The 13467-nt window shown below is 46.1% G+C and overlaps 1 protein-coding gene across 1 annotated transcript; it reads right to left on the bottom strand.

Annotated features, from left to right (window-relative positions):
• Positions 1 to 5140: 5140 nt before the first annotated feature.
• Positions 5141 to 13418, bottom strand: LOC102440075 (probable histone-lysine N-methyltransferase PRDM7; the record flags this gene model as incomplete). Its single annotated transcript, XM_014450816.1, is given in 7 exon segments — positions 5141 to 5334; positions 6408 to 6475; positions 6888 to 7159; positions 7360 to 7461; positions 8068 to 8224; positions 10249 to 10298; positions 13285 to 13418. Coding segments are annotated over 7 exon segments (977 nt in total), but the record flags the coding sequence as incomplete, so codon positions are not given.
• Positions 13419 to 13467: the final 49 nt, after the last annotated feature.

Below are 13467 nucleotides of genomic sequence, written 5' to 3'. Positions count from 1 at the left end.
TAGCAATTGCTTCTCTTTCAGTTTTCCACAAATCATAAAATGGAAATATGTCTTTCCTCACACAGTATTCCTACTTGATTTCTTTCAGTGTTAGCCGATTTCAAATATACTACAAAGTCCTGTTTCAAAATATCTCCCGAACCATCCCCTAGCCAGTGTGGCTCAGTAGATAGAGCATCGCCTTGGGGACTCCAGGGTCCTGGGTTCGATTCTAGTCAAGGGCACGTACCTTGGTTACAAGCTCAATCCCCAGCCCTGGTTGGGGTGTGTGTGGGAGGCAGCTATTGATGTCTCTCTCTCTCTCTCTCTCTCTCTCTCTCTCTCTCTCTCTCTCTCTGCCTCTCCCCCTCCCTTCTACTCTCTAAAAAAAAAAAAATTGGAAAAATATCCTTGGGTCAGGATTAACAACAACAACAAAAGTATTTCCCCAACTCTGCTTCTTACACTCCTGACTCCCATCCCTCCCCAGCCAATCCGCCTTCCTCTCTCACTTGCAGTTGAAGTAATCTCAGAGGGGATTCCCCACTGAAGTTTATTTTCCAAAAAATTAACAAAGCATAATTTTAGAACATGCCAGTCTGCAGTTGAAAACTGCCCAATTGTCCCGTCTCAATCAGGAAAGTCCCCAGTATCTCAGCTTGGATCAAAGGCACTGTATTTCCAGGCTGCTAGGCATCTGTCCAACCTCTGCTCTCACCCTCTGTACCGAGACTGAGAAGGGAGTAGCCTTCAGCCAGCTCAATACCCCACCTCTTTCCTCTGCTCGGGACCCTGTGCCACAGGTGTTGTAAATGTTATCTCCTGAGAAAGCCCTTCTCTGACCTTGTGAATCTGACACACCCACCCTCCCGTCACACTGATCCCTAGGCACTTGTCCTGGGCCCGTTTTCTCCGAAGCGCTAACCACTGTGTAATATTAAGCACATGCACATATGTATGCCTGGGCTTCCCTCCTTCACCAGCCAGCTGCTCAGGAGCAGTGATTCTGATCATCGTGTTAATCTGTATTTCCAGCTCCCGGAACCCTGTGTGGCACCGAGTAGGAACTCACATGACAAGTCACTGAAATAATGAATGAATGCATGTTAACACACACATTTCATTTAGAAATGTGCAGTAAATGAAGAAGAAACAGCTAAAAGTGTTTTAAAAAAACCACCCGCCTTGATGAGAGAGCTGGTTAAGTGCCTGAGCACTTTTTTTTTTTTTTGCCTCTAATCCTTTCAGCACTATATGATGCTGTGCATTTTGTGCATGAAGTATTTTTAAAATGGAACCTGGCCAGTGTGGCTCAGTTGGTTGATCATTGTCCCATTCACCCAGAGGTAGCTTGGGATCCTTTTCTGTGGCCTCAGCCAGGCACAGGGAAGATCCACAGAGACTAAGGAAAGCTAGAGAGTTCTGAACGCTGTCTCTGTGTAAAACATTCTTCGCCGACTCTGTCCACACCTTTGGGACCCCCTGGACCCCATGGGGCTGGACCCCAGCATTTGGCGCCAAACAGGATTCCCCTAGGTAAGCGCCCCCCCCCCCCCGCACTCGGGACGGATAGGACTCCACCAGGGTGCTGCAGACCCCCCTATAGAGGTTAAGTAGGGTAAGTGGGTGGATAGTACAGAACTTAGATTGAGAAGATGTGCCATACTGAGTCTAAAGTAAAAAGACTCTGTATTGATCTTTTAACATATGCTTGCTAGCAGAGGAGTTAAGGTTACTTCCAGTTAGAGGGAATGTTTTATATAAGAAGTATGTCCATGCTTTTCTGAGGAAGGAAAGGTGCCGGAAAGGTAAATGTAAAGGCATGGGAGAAGGTAGGCCCAAGGAGCCTTATCCTTAACTCCACTGCAGCCTTTCCACCCTGGGAAAGTGCAGGATTGGCAAGCTCTCCCTGGGGTGATAGATCAGGACTCAGGTAATAGCGGAAAGCACCAATCCTACTCTTAAAATGGATACAAGAGAGCATTTGGGGTTTTTCTTCTTAATGCCTGTTTTGGATTGAGTAAGTGGATTTTACTTAGTTTTTACATATCAAAGTTAGCTCTTGACACAAATGGAAAAACTAACAGTTTGGCTTGAAGTTGGGGTTTTGTTTTGAGGTGCTGAGGCTTGGGGGTGGAGCCAATTCACAGTAGAAATGTGAAGCTGCGGCTTTTGGGGTTGAAGTGGGAAGTTGTGAATACAGAGGAGTATGTATGTTTATATATGGTCAGAATTCCATCAATGTAAACCTTTTCTATAAAAACAAAAAAGGGGGAGACGAATGTTATATGTTAAATTTTTAAAAAATACGATGCAGAGGGTTGTACAGCAGCCAAAAAGCATCGGGCCTCCTGTACAATAGCCTCTGCTGACTCAGCCTGGTAGAAGGATACACAAACCAGAGAAGAGTTTTACCAGATCTAGTAATGATGTGGGGAAGAGGTTGTGTTTTATATCTTTCCAGAAGGAGCAGCCTCTGCCTCCCTCCTGGGGACCGTCACGCCTGGGAGGCCAAGTTAGCACACCTGACCAGTGCCCGTCTGCAGCTTATGTGCAGCCCTGAGCTGGAACCACCTGTCCATTGGAAGAATCACGTGTGCCTCCTTTTTGTCTGTCCTGATGTCCCAGCTTTGTCCCACATCTCCTTTCCTTTTTTCTTAATCTGATTACTTGTTTGCTGGTTCTTTGGCCTTTCTCCTTCTCTCCTGAACACAGCCTTTTCTAGAATCTCCCTCCCCTACTGTTTCAGGAAGGGCACCTCCCTTTTCTGCCATGACTGGGGGTGTTTGGTATATGCCCCATACGTGGAGTTGTCTTGTGCCAAGAGCCTGACATCCTGGGCTGAGAAAGCCCTGTCCCGGGACTCTCCTTTGTCCTATATTGGCCCCTCTTGCCCTTGTGTCAAGAGGGACCCTCTTCTCACAATCCAATTGCCCACAGCTGTTGCCTGAGTTCTCTGTTAATGCTGAGGTCACGGTGGCTGGTACCATGGATCTGTCTCTCGCCCAATGGAGTGAGCTGGGTCCTCTCTAGAGAAGAAACCTGGGTTCCCCAAGATATGTGATCAATGCCGGGGCCCCGCCAGCAGGCGAGGGGATCCAAAGGCAGTTGCTGGGCATGGAGGCCACAGGGGCATAGGCTATCAAGGAGACAGAACTGAACCTCACATCACCCTACTTGGCCCAGAGATGGCTGGTAGTCAACGACGGGTAAGACCCCACAGGGTGGGGCAACCTAAGACAGGCACAGCCGGGGGCCAGTAGGAGAGAACTTGGGGTTCAACAGAGGTGGGGCACAGATCCTCACCCCCACAATGGTGCAGGGGCTTGAACACTCACCCCTTCTGAGGAAGGTCTCCTGCCCCCATGGCTGCTTCTCGCTTCCCATGTCCAGCCCAGATAGGGACCCAGATAACGAATAGAGACTTGGCCCAGCTCAGATTGGGAACAGAAAGAGACTTGGTCCAGCTGAGATCAGTACCTAGATAAGAGACCTGGCTGCCAGCAGCTTCCCTCTCCCTGCAACAGGACTTGTTTCCCATTTCTACCTTGGACCACAGGGAAAGGGGCAGCTGAAAGAAAGGGCTGGGGCAGGATGCTGCCTTCTTCCCTTTCTTCTTCCTCTTTTTTCTAAACACTTTCATGCCTTGTAGTTCTTTTGCTTTCTCTTCTTTTTCTCTACTACCCTCCATTTCTGCCTCCTCCTCCTCCTCCCCAGTATCATCCATATCAGCTGACCCAGAGGGCACAGCTGGCTCCTCTCCGGACACTGACACCACCATCAAACGCGGCCCTGATGGACCCTTTGATCCAGCCGTACAACACACTGACACTTCGGGAAGCCCGTTGCCAGCAATGACGCCCCTAGCCAGATCAACAAGGACAACCAAACCACCGACGTGGGGTCAGCTGAAGAAGTTAACAACTGATGGTAGAAAAGCAAGAAGTGGAAGCTACTCTCTCAGCCAAGTCAGAGGACTCTGAGTAAATTGGCAAAAGAGACTTTTATTTGGTAGAAAAATGTTACTGTGGTTTGATTTTTCACTTATTGCTGTTTTGCATTGCCATTGTTTTATTATTCTTACTAGTTTCAAAAATGTTATGTTCAAGTTTTAAAATGTTTTAGGTTTTGCATTGGCATTGTTTTGTTATTGTTTTAATAGCCAGAGTTTTGTTCTTGATGCTTAAGTTTGATGCTTAAATTTTACTGTCATTATGGTAGCTTAAAAAATAAAAGAAGGGTGAGATGTGGGGAGCTGATATAGGGTTAAGCCTCGGACTGACCTGTGGGCAAAGTCATAAACAATTCCCAGCTTAGAGAGCACAGTCCTCCTAGCATAATTAGGCTTGACCTTATGACGCTCCCTAGATCTTAGGAAGCTAATGGGCTGAGGGAAGTGCAACAAGAACAAAACAAGTGAAACTTACAACAGTGTAAACAAGTGAAACTTATAAGAACTGTGTAACTATGGAAACCACTACCTTGTTTACCGCTCACTATAAAAATAAAGGCTCAGCTTGCCTTGGGATCCTTTTCTGTGGCCTCAGCCAGGCACAGGGAAGATCCACAAGAGACTAAGGAAAGCTAGAGAGTTCTGAACGCTGTCTCTGTGTAAAACATTCTTTGCCGACTCCGTCCACACCTTTGGGACCCCCTGGACCCCATGGGGCTGGACCCCAGCAGTTAAGTGCCTGAGAACTTTTTTTTTTTGCCTCTAATCCTTTCAGCACTATATGATGCTGTGCATTTTGTGCATGAAGTATTTTTTAAAATGGAACCTGGCCAGTGTGGCTCAGTTGGTTGAGCATTGTCCCATTCACCCAGAGGTAGCCAGTTTGATTCCTGGTCAGGGCACATGTCTGGGTGGTGGACTTGATCCCCAGTAGGGGCCATGCAGGAGGCAGCAGATTGATATTCCTCTCCCTCTCCCTTTATCTCTGTCTCTAAAACCAATAAAAGCATATTTTTAAAAATTAGAACAAAAATAAAAATATTAAAATTTTTCCTAAGAATCAAAGACCTGTGTGATGAATCATCAATTTCTGAAGCATCTGATTGGAAGCTTTACTGACTCTAGAGTGGATTCTACTCTACTTGAGGGTTGGACCCTGAAAACTTCTAAGAATTCTTTCTTTCCATGTTGAAGAAGAGTGGTGCCCACCTCTCCCGGCCACAAGCTCTGTCTTCCACTTGCTGCCCCACTTGATGCCCAGCTCTTGGCCATACTCTTCTCCATACCAGACCAGCAGCTCACAGCCCTTCCTCACGACCCAGCAGGTTCAGTAGAAAATCTGCCTGTGATATTGAAAGGCCACCAGGTTCTGCTCTTCATCATCCCGGGCGCAGTTCACATACCTGGGGTTGAGGCAGATGAAAGGAAGAAAAACACCGGCAATGAGTTCCCACTACCTGTCATATCCTCACTGACGCTTAAGGCCCTCAGCTCTGATGGCACCCACACCCACGCTCCTGGGGAAGCTTCTGTTCAATGCCCGAGCCTCTGTCACAACGTCACATGAATTCCTGTCCCTAAGTCCTGCTCTCAGTGCTCATCCTGCCTAATGCCATTTCCAAAGCCTCATTCCAGACTTTCCCATCAAACCCGGTGACCTCGAGCTTCTCTAAGCTCTAAGTCAGGTTCTGTGTGACACCACAGAACTCGGTGCTTGATGTAGGACTCATATCATTCAACACTCAGCCCAAGTCTACCTTCTCTTCAGAGGCCTTTTTCGAGTCTCCCCACACTTTATTGAAGGCATCATTCAGTTGCCTCCCCCAGGTTCCCACAGAAACGTGGAGGTCTCTCTGTCTTAGAAAAATAACACAGAACAATAGTAGTTTATTCATAATCTGTCTCCCCTGATACAAGAGAGCCCCTCAGGAAAGGGCTATGAGCACTATTACTCTGCAGGCTCCAACACCCAGTTGTAGTTAGAACTGAAGCTGGGATGATGGGCTGCCCTCACAGGTTTAGACTATCCTTGGCTCAAGGCTATCTGGGCACTGGGAACTTCTTGAAAAATAGGAAAATTATAGTTAAATGTTTATGAAATAAAATGTTTCATATCCATCTGCAATAAGTCCTCCCTAGGGACATGGATTGTGTGATCTGTGTAAGTAATGAATTCCTTCCTCTAAACTGGAACATAGTAGGTGTTTAACTGATGTCGTTAGATAAATCACAGAGTAATCCAGGGTCCTCAAGGTTTTCCCAGTGCCCAAAGTGGAGACTTGTATTTTGAGGACATATGCTGTACTTATGCCTCCTCTTTTCCTAAATGTCTCTTGATGTTGAATATCACTGTATGGAGAAAAAAGGGGGACAGAGGACTGAGGGAGACCATTAGGGAGGCATGCTTGGAAGGACAGACGTGTGGGCAGTGAGGCATGAGTGTCCTCTCTGGCATCCAGAAGCCTAGTGACCTTACCTCATCCAGTTGGCCTGAGATGTATCCTTTCCGCCCACATACTCATAGCAGTTTCTCCCTTTGGTGATCTGCATTTCAGGAAAAGAAGTTAAAGGCTGTGTGTGTGTGTGTGTGTGTGTGTGTGTGTGTGTGTGTACATAATAGAATAATTACTTTACTGTCATCAAATCTCTTTCAGCCTGCATGGTGATTCAACTGCCAATGGTGATCACAGGATATTTTTCTTACTCATCATCTACACGTCTGAGTTGATTTTTTCACTAAGCAGGAGCCACACAAGGGAGGAGTCTGTACCACTTTGCTCCCACTTACCCTCTGATCCTTAGAGAGGAGCTCCATGTTCATGCAAAGTCCGCTCAGTACACAGAGCTAACTAACCATATCGTCCCCAGCCATGTCCCAGCATGTAGAAGGTGGGGCCCACCAAGCCACAAGAGGGACGTGGGAAGCCAGAGGACAGGGAAGAGGTAAACTTCTCACCAGCCAGGAGTAGCCGCTGTTGGCTATGGCTTCATCTTCTGTGATCTGACCCTCATAAGGGCCAAAGTGCAGGTCCACCGGCAGATCGTATTCCTCATTCCACACTCCAAGCCCAGCCTCAGGGATGCCTGATGGTCCGATTCTCAACCCAGGGGGCAGAGTGAGGGCTGAGCGGTTGGCATGCCCCTTGTCCACGGCACTGTCTTTTACAAACGTAGGAGGCCCATGCACAGCACAGCTGTCAATGAAGAAGTTCTGACACTTCTCACAATCTGGAGGCAAGAGCAACAGGTATTAGTCAGGGTGCAGTGCATGTTCCTGGACATGAAGAGCTTTGGAAAGAGCTCACATCAGTTAGCCTCGATCCTGTACTCCCATCACGAGAGGAAGGGAATGATTTGGGCACCCAGAGACGAGGTGAAATTATTGCATCAAGAACACATAACATGCTCCTTGGTGAGGGTCAGCTTACAGAGGTAGTCATCGTCCTGGGGCTCGCTGATCTCTTGGTAGACACGACATTTCCTCTCTCGTAGGCTATACATCTTCACTTCGATCTCCTTTCTCCTGAGGTCTACATGGGAGAAGGGCAGGTGACTGAGGGGATGAGGTCTGGAACATTAGTCCCTGACTTGTTAGAAAACACAAAATGTCCTCCCATCAAATGATCACCTGTTGTATTATAGTATCTGGTATTTTCCTCCGTTAACTAAAAGACTAGCACTCCACACTGACTACCGATGGCTGATTCAATTTTAGTTTCTAGATGATCCCATTATGAGGTTCAACCTCCCAACCTTTAGTCATTCATAAAGTATGTATTGAGGGCACATTATGTGTTAGGCAATGAGTAAAGACCTGGGTACACAACACCAAGATAATATGGTTGCTATTATCACAGATGGATTTATTGGACAACTTGCATCTGTCAATTGTTTGAGATTTAATTTAATGCTTTCAAACTACATGTGACCCATGTTTCCTTACGTTCACTTTACACATTAGCATTCAGGAGCTCAGAGTGGTTTTAAGATTAGCTCAAAGCTTCAGTGCTAATGAAGCTTTCAAATCCAGTTTCAAATCCAGGCCTATGCAAAGTCCACCCCACATACCTAGGCTATACTGATCAGCCTTTCTAGAGGAAGTAGTGGAACTGAAATCTCCAAAGTATTTAACTTACCCAATTTCCATCTAGGGTGCTGTCCGGAGGTTCTTGCTTCTCCAGGAGGGGGCACTGGTTTCTGGGTCTGCTCTGAGCCACTTGTGGTCAACAAATTTGCTGTTCCTGACAATTCCTTCAAACTAGACTCATTACTTAATGGCGCCCTGGACTTTGCCTTCAATGTGAAAGTCACATATTAAAAGGTAACACGCATTTATTTAATTATGTAGGGTTTATGATATACATGACTTTAATTAACACTTCAACAACTCTTTGAAATACCTGGGAAGTATGAATATTAGAGGAAAAAGAAATGGCCAATGTGGGTTTTGAATCAAAGACTAGAACCCATGCCTTAAGGATCTTTCTTTATAGAACAGTGGGAATGAAAGATACTGGGAAGAGAATAAGACATAGTTGAGCTCTAACCAGTGTAGCTCAGTTGATAGAGTGTCTGCCTGCGGACTGAAGGGTCCTGAGTTCGATTCCGGTCAAGGGCGAGTGCCTTGGTTGCAGGCTCCTCTTCCCTGGCTCGGGCCCTGGTCTGGGCTTATGCAGGAGGCAACTAATCAATGTGTCTCTCTCACATCGATATTTTTTTCTATCTCTCCCTCTCTCTTCTATTCTCCCTAAAAATCAATGAGAAAATATCCTTGGGTGAGGATTAAGAAAAAAAGAAAGAAAGAAAGAAATAGTTGGTAGAGCCCTGGCTGGTGTAGCTCAGTTGGTTGAACTGAAGGTTTGCCGGTTCCATTCCCAGTCAGGGCACATGCCCCAGTTACAGATTAGATCCCAGGTTGGGGTCTGTGTAGGAGGCAACCGATCCATGTTTTTCTCTCTCACTGATGCTTCTCTCTCTCTCCCTTCCTCTCTCTCTAAAATCAGTAAGAACATATATTTTTAAAAAGAAATGGCTGGCAGAAACCTATCATGACAATAAAGAAAATTATGTTAAAATGTGCAAAGTACTATATCATGGAAAGAATATTGGTAATTAGATTAGTTGGTTCCCACCAATTCTGTTTGAATAAGGTTGTGCTACTAGCTAGTTCTCTTCAGTTTCCTGACCTATAACATGCTAATTCTTAATGTTATAATGAACATGAAATATAATGTTCAACAAAGTGTTCTGGGAGCTTTGATATAGTATGAATGTGAGATTACAGTCCTGCTATCAATGTACCTCTCAGCCATCTCTATATTTGAAATAATATGTAAATTATCTTCATTGTTCTTTGACCCTATTCTAGTTTAATTTGTAAATTTGAAAGCACTCATTCAGCAAACATTCAGGGGGCTCTGAGCTGGGCCTGGAACTTCTGAGAAGAATCAGGTGTGAACCAAAGAGCTCACAATGCAGAGGTAGGCAGGCGGAGCAAATGATTCAAACAACATGACACTGGCCTAATTAGAGCTCAGAGAAAGAAGCCATACTTATTCTTATTGGAATGAGCACTCAAAACCAGTTCCAGATGGGTGAGCTTCTATTGAATAGTGTGTCATCTCTATGAAGTCCTTAAGTCACTTTATTGTTTGTTTCTCAATCGTCAAGCCTGAAGCTCCCCAGAGTTGAGAGATGCCTTCTTTTATTTGACCGGGAGGCTCTGATGCTGGGGCTCCTATGTCCTTCTTCATGTGGGACCATGCACCGTGCAAACTGCCTAGATGTCAGTGAGCTTCCGTGAGTCGGAAGTCTCAGTGCATCTCTCGCTGCAGCCTAACGTTTGGAATCATCAGTCAGTGAAAGATGTAATCATGGATGGATAAGACAGTGGAAAGTGCATAAAACTATGGAAATTTTAATGAGCTTGTAAGTGGTTTAGAGATGAAGCTATGGATTAGATTGCACGACCACCGATACTGTGATCTCAGACATATAATCAAACACTTGTATATGTCTGAAACCTCGGTTTCCTCTTCAGAAATGGTGATAGTTATAGTACCTACCTCATAGGTAAGGTTTAAGTGAGTTTATTCACGTAGAATTCGTAGAGTCTGAAGCATTGTGAAGATAAAACCCGTGGTAGCTACTATTGTAGCTAATGTTATTAACGACTAAGATGATATTGGGCATTTTGTTGAAGAGGTCAGGAAAGGAAGGTGGCAGTTTCTAGGGTGCACTCTGATTTTTCCTCCTCTTCCCTGCATTTGCATCCAGGAGGAAGATTTTCTTTTCCACAGGATTTGGGAAATACTCACCTTCTGATGTTTATTCTGTTCCACTCTGAACGCCACCCAAGAAGGTTTAGCTAAAAGATGGTGAGAAATCAATAATATATATAATTTTAGAGAGGAAGGCAGAGGGCGAGGGAGAGAGAGATAGAAACATCAATGATGATAGAGAATCATGGATTAGCTGCCTCCTGAACACCCCACACCAGGGATCGAGCCCACAACCTGGGCATGTGCCCTGACCGGGAATTGAACTGTGACCTCCTGGTTCATAGGTTGATGCTCAATCTCTGATCCACGCCTGCCGGGTGAGAAATCAGTTTTGGTTGGCAATTGTTTCAAAATCTGGAGAATCTTATTCTTTCAGAATTCTGAATTAGAGAGTATTCCAAGGACAGATCAAGGATGATTGGAAAATGTTTTTTGATGTTTCATTAGGCTTATGCTTTTGTTGGGAGCATCAGCTAATTTTCTTAAATGTTTAAAAACAGACAAAACCCCATCTGTACTTCATCCTCTGTTCAACATATATATATTTAAATTGGCCTAGCCCTGGCTGGGCGGGTCAGTTGGTTGGAGTATCGTCTTGTGCACCACAAGGTTTCGGGTTCGATCCTTATTGGGGCGTACACGGGAGGCAACTGATGGATGTTCTTCTCTCACATTGATGTTTCTGTCTCCCTTTCTGTCTCCCTCCCTTCCTCTCTCTAGATTCAATGAATATCCTTGGGTGAGGATTTAAAAAATAAAATTTCCCTAAAAAGCAAAAAAAAATTGTCCTTTCATGACACAAGTATAATAAAGGTCATGTAACTGCAAAGAAACTCCACTGTGCAACCCGGCCCTTTCTCCTCTCTGTCTTCTGTCTTCACACTGGCCTTGTCCAGTCCAATGGCACCAGGACCACCTTGCCTCCTTTCTTTCTTATCCTTCCTCCTTTGTACATATGGACTGTGCCCACCTTCCCTAATCACTAGATTCCGTTCAGCATCACACAGTCTTAGGAACAAAGACTCAGGTCTATTCACCCCAGAAACAGAGTTTCGGGGAAGTTAGAGATAATGTCGTGATTTCAGTTATGTTCCAACCTCAGACCCATGGAACTACGGACCCTACCAACCAGACTTTCATGAAACCTGGCAGATGATGCCATGGCTGACATAGAACCTGATACAACAATGAACTACTTCCTACCCTGGCCCACAACCCAACCCCCTAACTACCATGAGCAATAATTTTCCCATATGTCCCCATGGAGGTCTTAGAGCACGGCTCACCTGTCAGACCTTCCTCCTTCTATGTGATGACAACTCTTCTGAATTAGTTATTTTTTTATTCACTTTTATATTTTTGTATACTTACTTATTAATGTTCTATTAATATATAATTATTTTATTGCTCATTCATCACCATTTATCTCCCTCTATTATTATTTTTTAATCCTCACCTGAGGACATATGTTTATTGATTTTAGAGAGAGAGGAATAGAAAGAAAGAGAGGGAAACATGGATGTGAGAGAGAAACATCGATGAGTTGTATCCCATACACACCCCGACTGGGGATGGACCACGAAACCTTTTTGGTGTATGGGAGGATGCTCCAACCAACTGAGTCACCCATCCATGGCTATTTATTTATTTTTATTTTGAGAGAATGTTTATTAAAGCTGGGGACAGTGAAACAAGGAAGGGCTTAGGATAGAAGCAGCAGCAGGAGAGAGCCTAGGCTGGGCTGCTGTGTTGCTCTAGAAAGGTTATAGGAAAGAGTTCAGCCTAGGCGGGCGGCTTTGGCTCATTGGAAAGTCATAGAAAAGGGGCCTTGGAGACAGGTTCAGGGGGTTAGCCTGAATGAGCTGCCGCTGCCCGTACTCCCTGGTGCAAGTCTCCTGGGTCTCTTAGTTTAGGAGATGCACACCTGTGTGTGTGTGTGTGTGGGGGGGTGGAATAGAGAGGGGAGGGAGGGGGGAGGGAAAGGGGTGGGGTGGGTGTGCTCCTGGCGAGAGAACAGCTTAAAATATATAGTCTGTATATATATCTATATATCTATATAAATATCTATCTATCTATCATCTATCTATATCTATCTATCTATCTATCTATCTCTATCTATCTATCTATCTATCATCTATCTATATCTATCTATCTATCTATCTATCTATCATCTATATCTATCTATCTATATCTATCTATCTATCTATCTATCTATCTATCTATATCTATCTATCATCTATCTATGTATTAGAGTCCCATTGCACAAAATTAATAAATTTATGCACTGGGGGCGTGGCCGGGAGCGGGGGCGGGAATCCCTCAGCTGGCCTCTGACAGTCTGGGAGCCCTGCGATCCATCGCCTGCAGAAGGAGGCCCCGTTCAGCAGCCCCAGCTCTGCATTGGTGGCCTGGGCCTCCCTCTTTGGGGTGATGGGGAGCCCCCATTGATCACCCAGAGGCTAGTGGCCTGGGCCTCCCTCTGCATGGCATCATGGGGGATGGTGGTGCTGGACCGATTGCGTTTCACAGGCCTTGGCTGGCCTGGCGCCAGTGGGTGTCATAGCCTGGTCCTCTGGTGGGTCCTTCAGCTGGTCCTCCCTGGATTTGCATATTATGGTTTTATTATAGATTTAGGGGGTGGGGCTGGGTGGAGGTGAGCAAAGGGGGAGAAATGGGGGACCTCTGTGATAGTGTCAACACTAAATCTGTATATAATTATTGTTACACATTTAAAGAGGTTCTATGAACCTGGCCAGTATGTCCGAGTGGTTGGGCCTCGACCTATGAACCGTGAGGTCCCGGATGGATCCCCGTCAAGGCCCCAGGCCAGGTTCCCGGCACGATCCCGGTGGGGGGCCTGCAGGAGGCAGCGATGGAGGTTTCTCTCTCTCTCTCTCTCTCTCTCTCTCTCTCTCTCTCTCTCTCAATAAATGTATTAATAAAAAGGGGTTTATGTGAACAGCCCCTGGCTGTGTAACTGCTTTGCCTCTTGCTCGTCCCTGGTAACTCCCGAGAGGCCGCCCGACCTGCACCCGGGTCGGGGTCAGGCACCTGCGCGCCCTCCGCCCGCACCTCGCGGCCTCGGGGTCCACTCGTCATCCGAGTCCTCGGAGTCCTCGGCCCGGGGCTTGGCGGTCCTCCCGCGGCAACACGTGAACGCGGGTCGAGGGGCCCTGAGACCTGGAAGGAGAGAAAGAAAGTCTGTCCTGCGGGCGAAGAGCTGAGGGAACAGCAGAGCCAGCGCTGGCCGGGAGC

The sequence above is a fragment of the Myotis lucifugus genome, unplaced genomic scaffold (genome assembly GCF_000147115.1).
Source record: "Myotis lucifugus unplaced genomic scaffold, Myoluc2.0 scaffold_3985, whole genome shotgun sequence".
Lineage (NCBI taxonomy): Eukaryota > Metazoa > Chordata > Mammalia > Chiroptera > Vespertilionidae > Myotis > Myotis lucifugus.
Note: the sequence above shows the minus strand (reverse complement) of the source record. Positions and strands in the feature narration are given on the sequence as shown.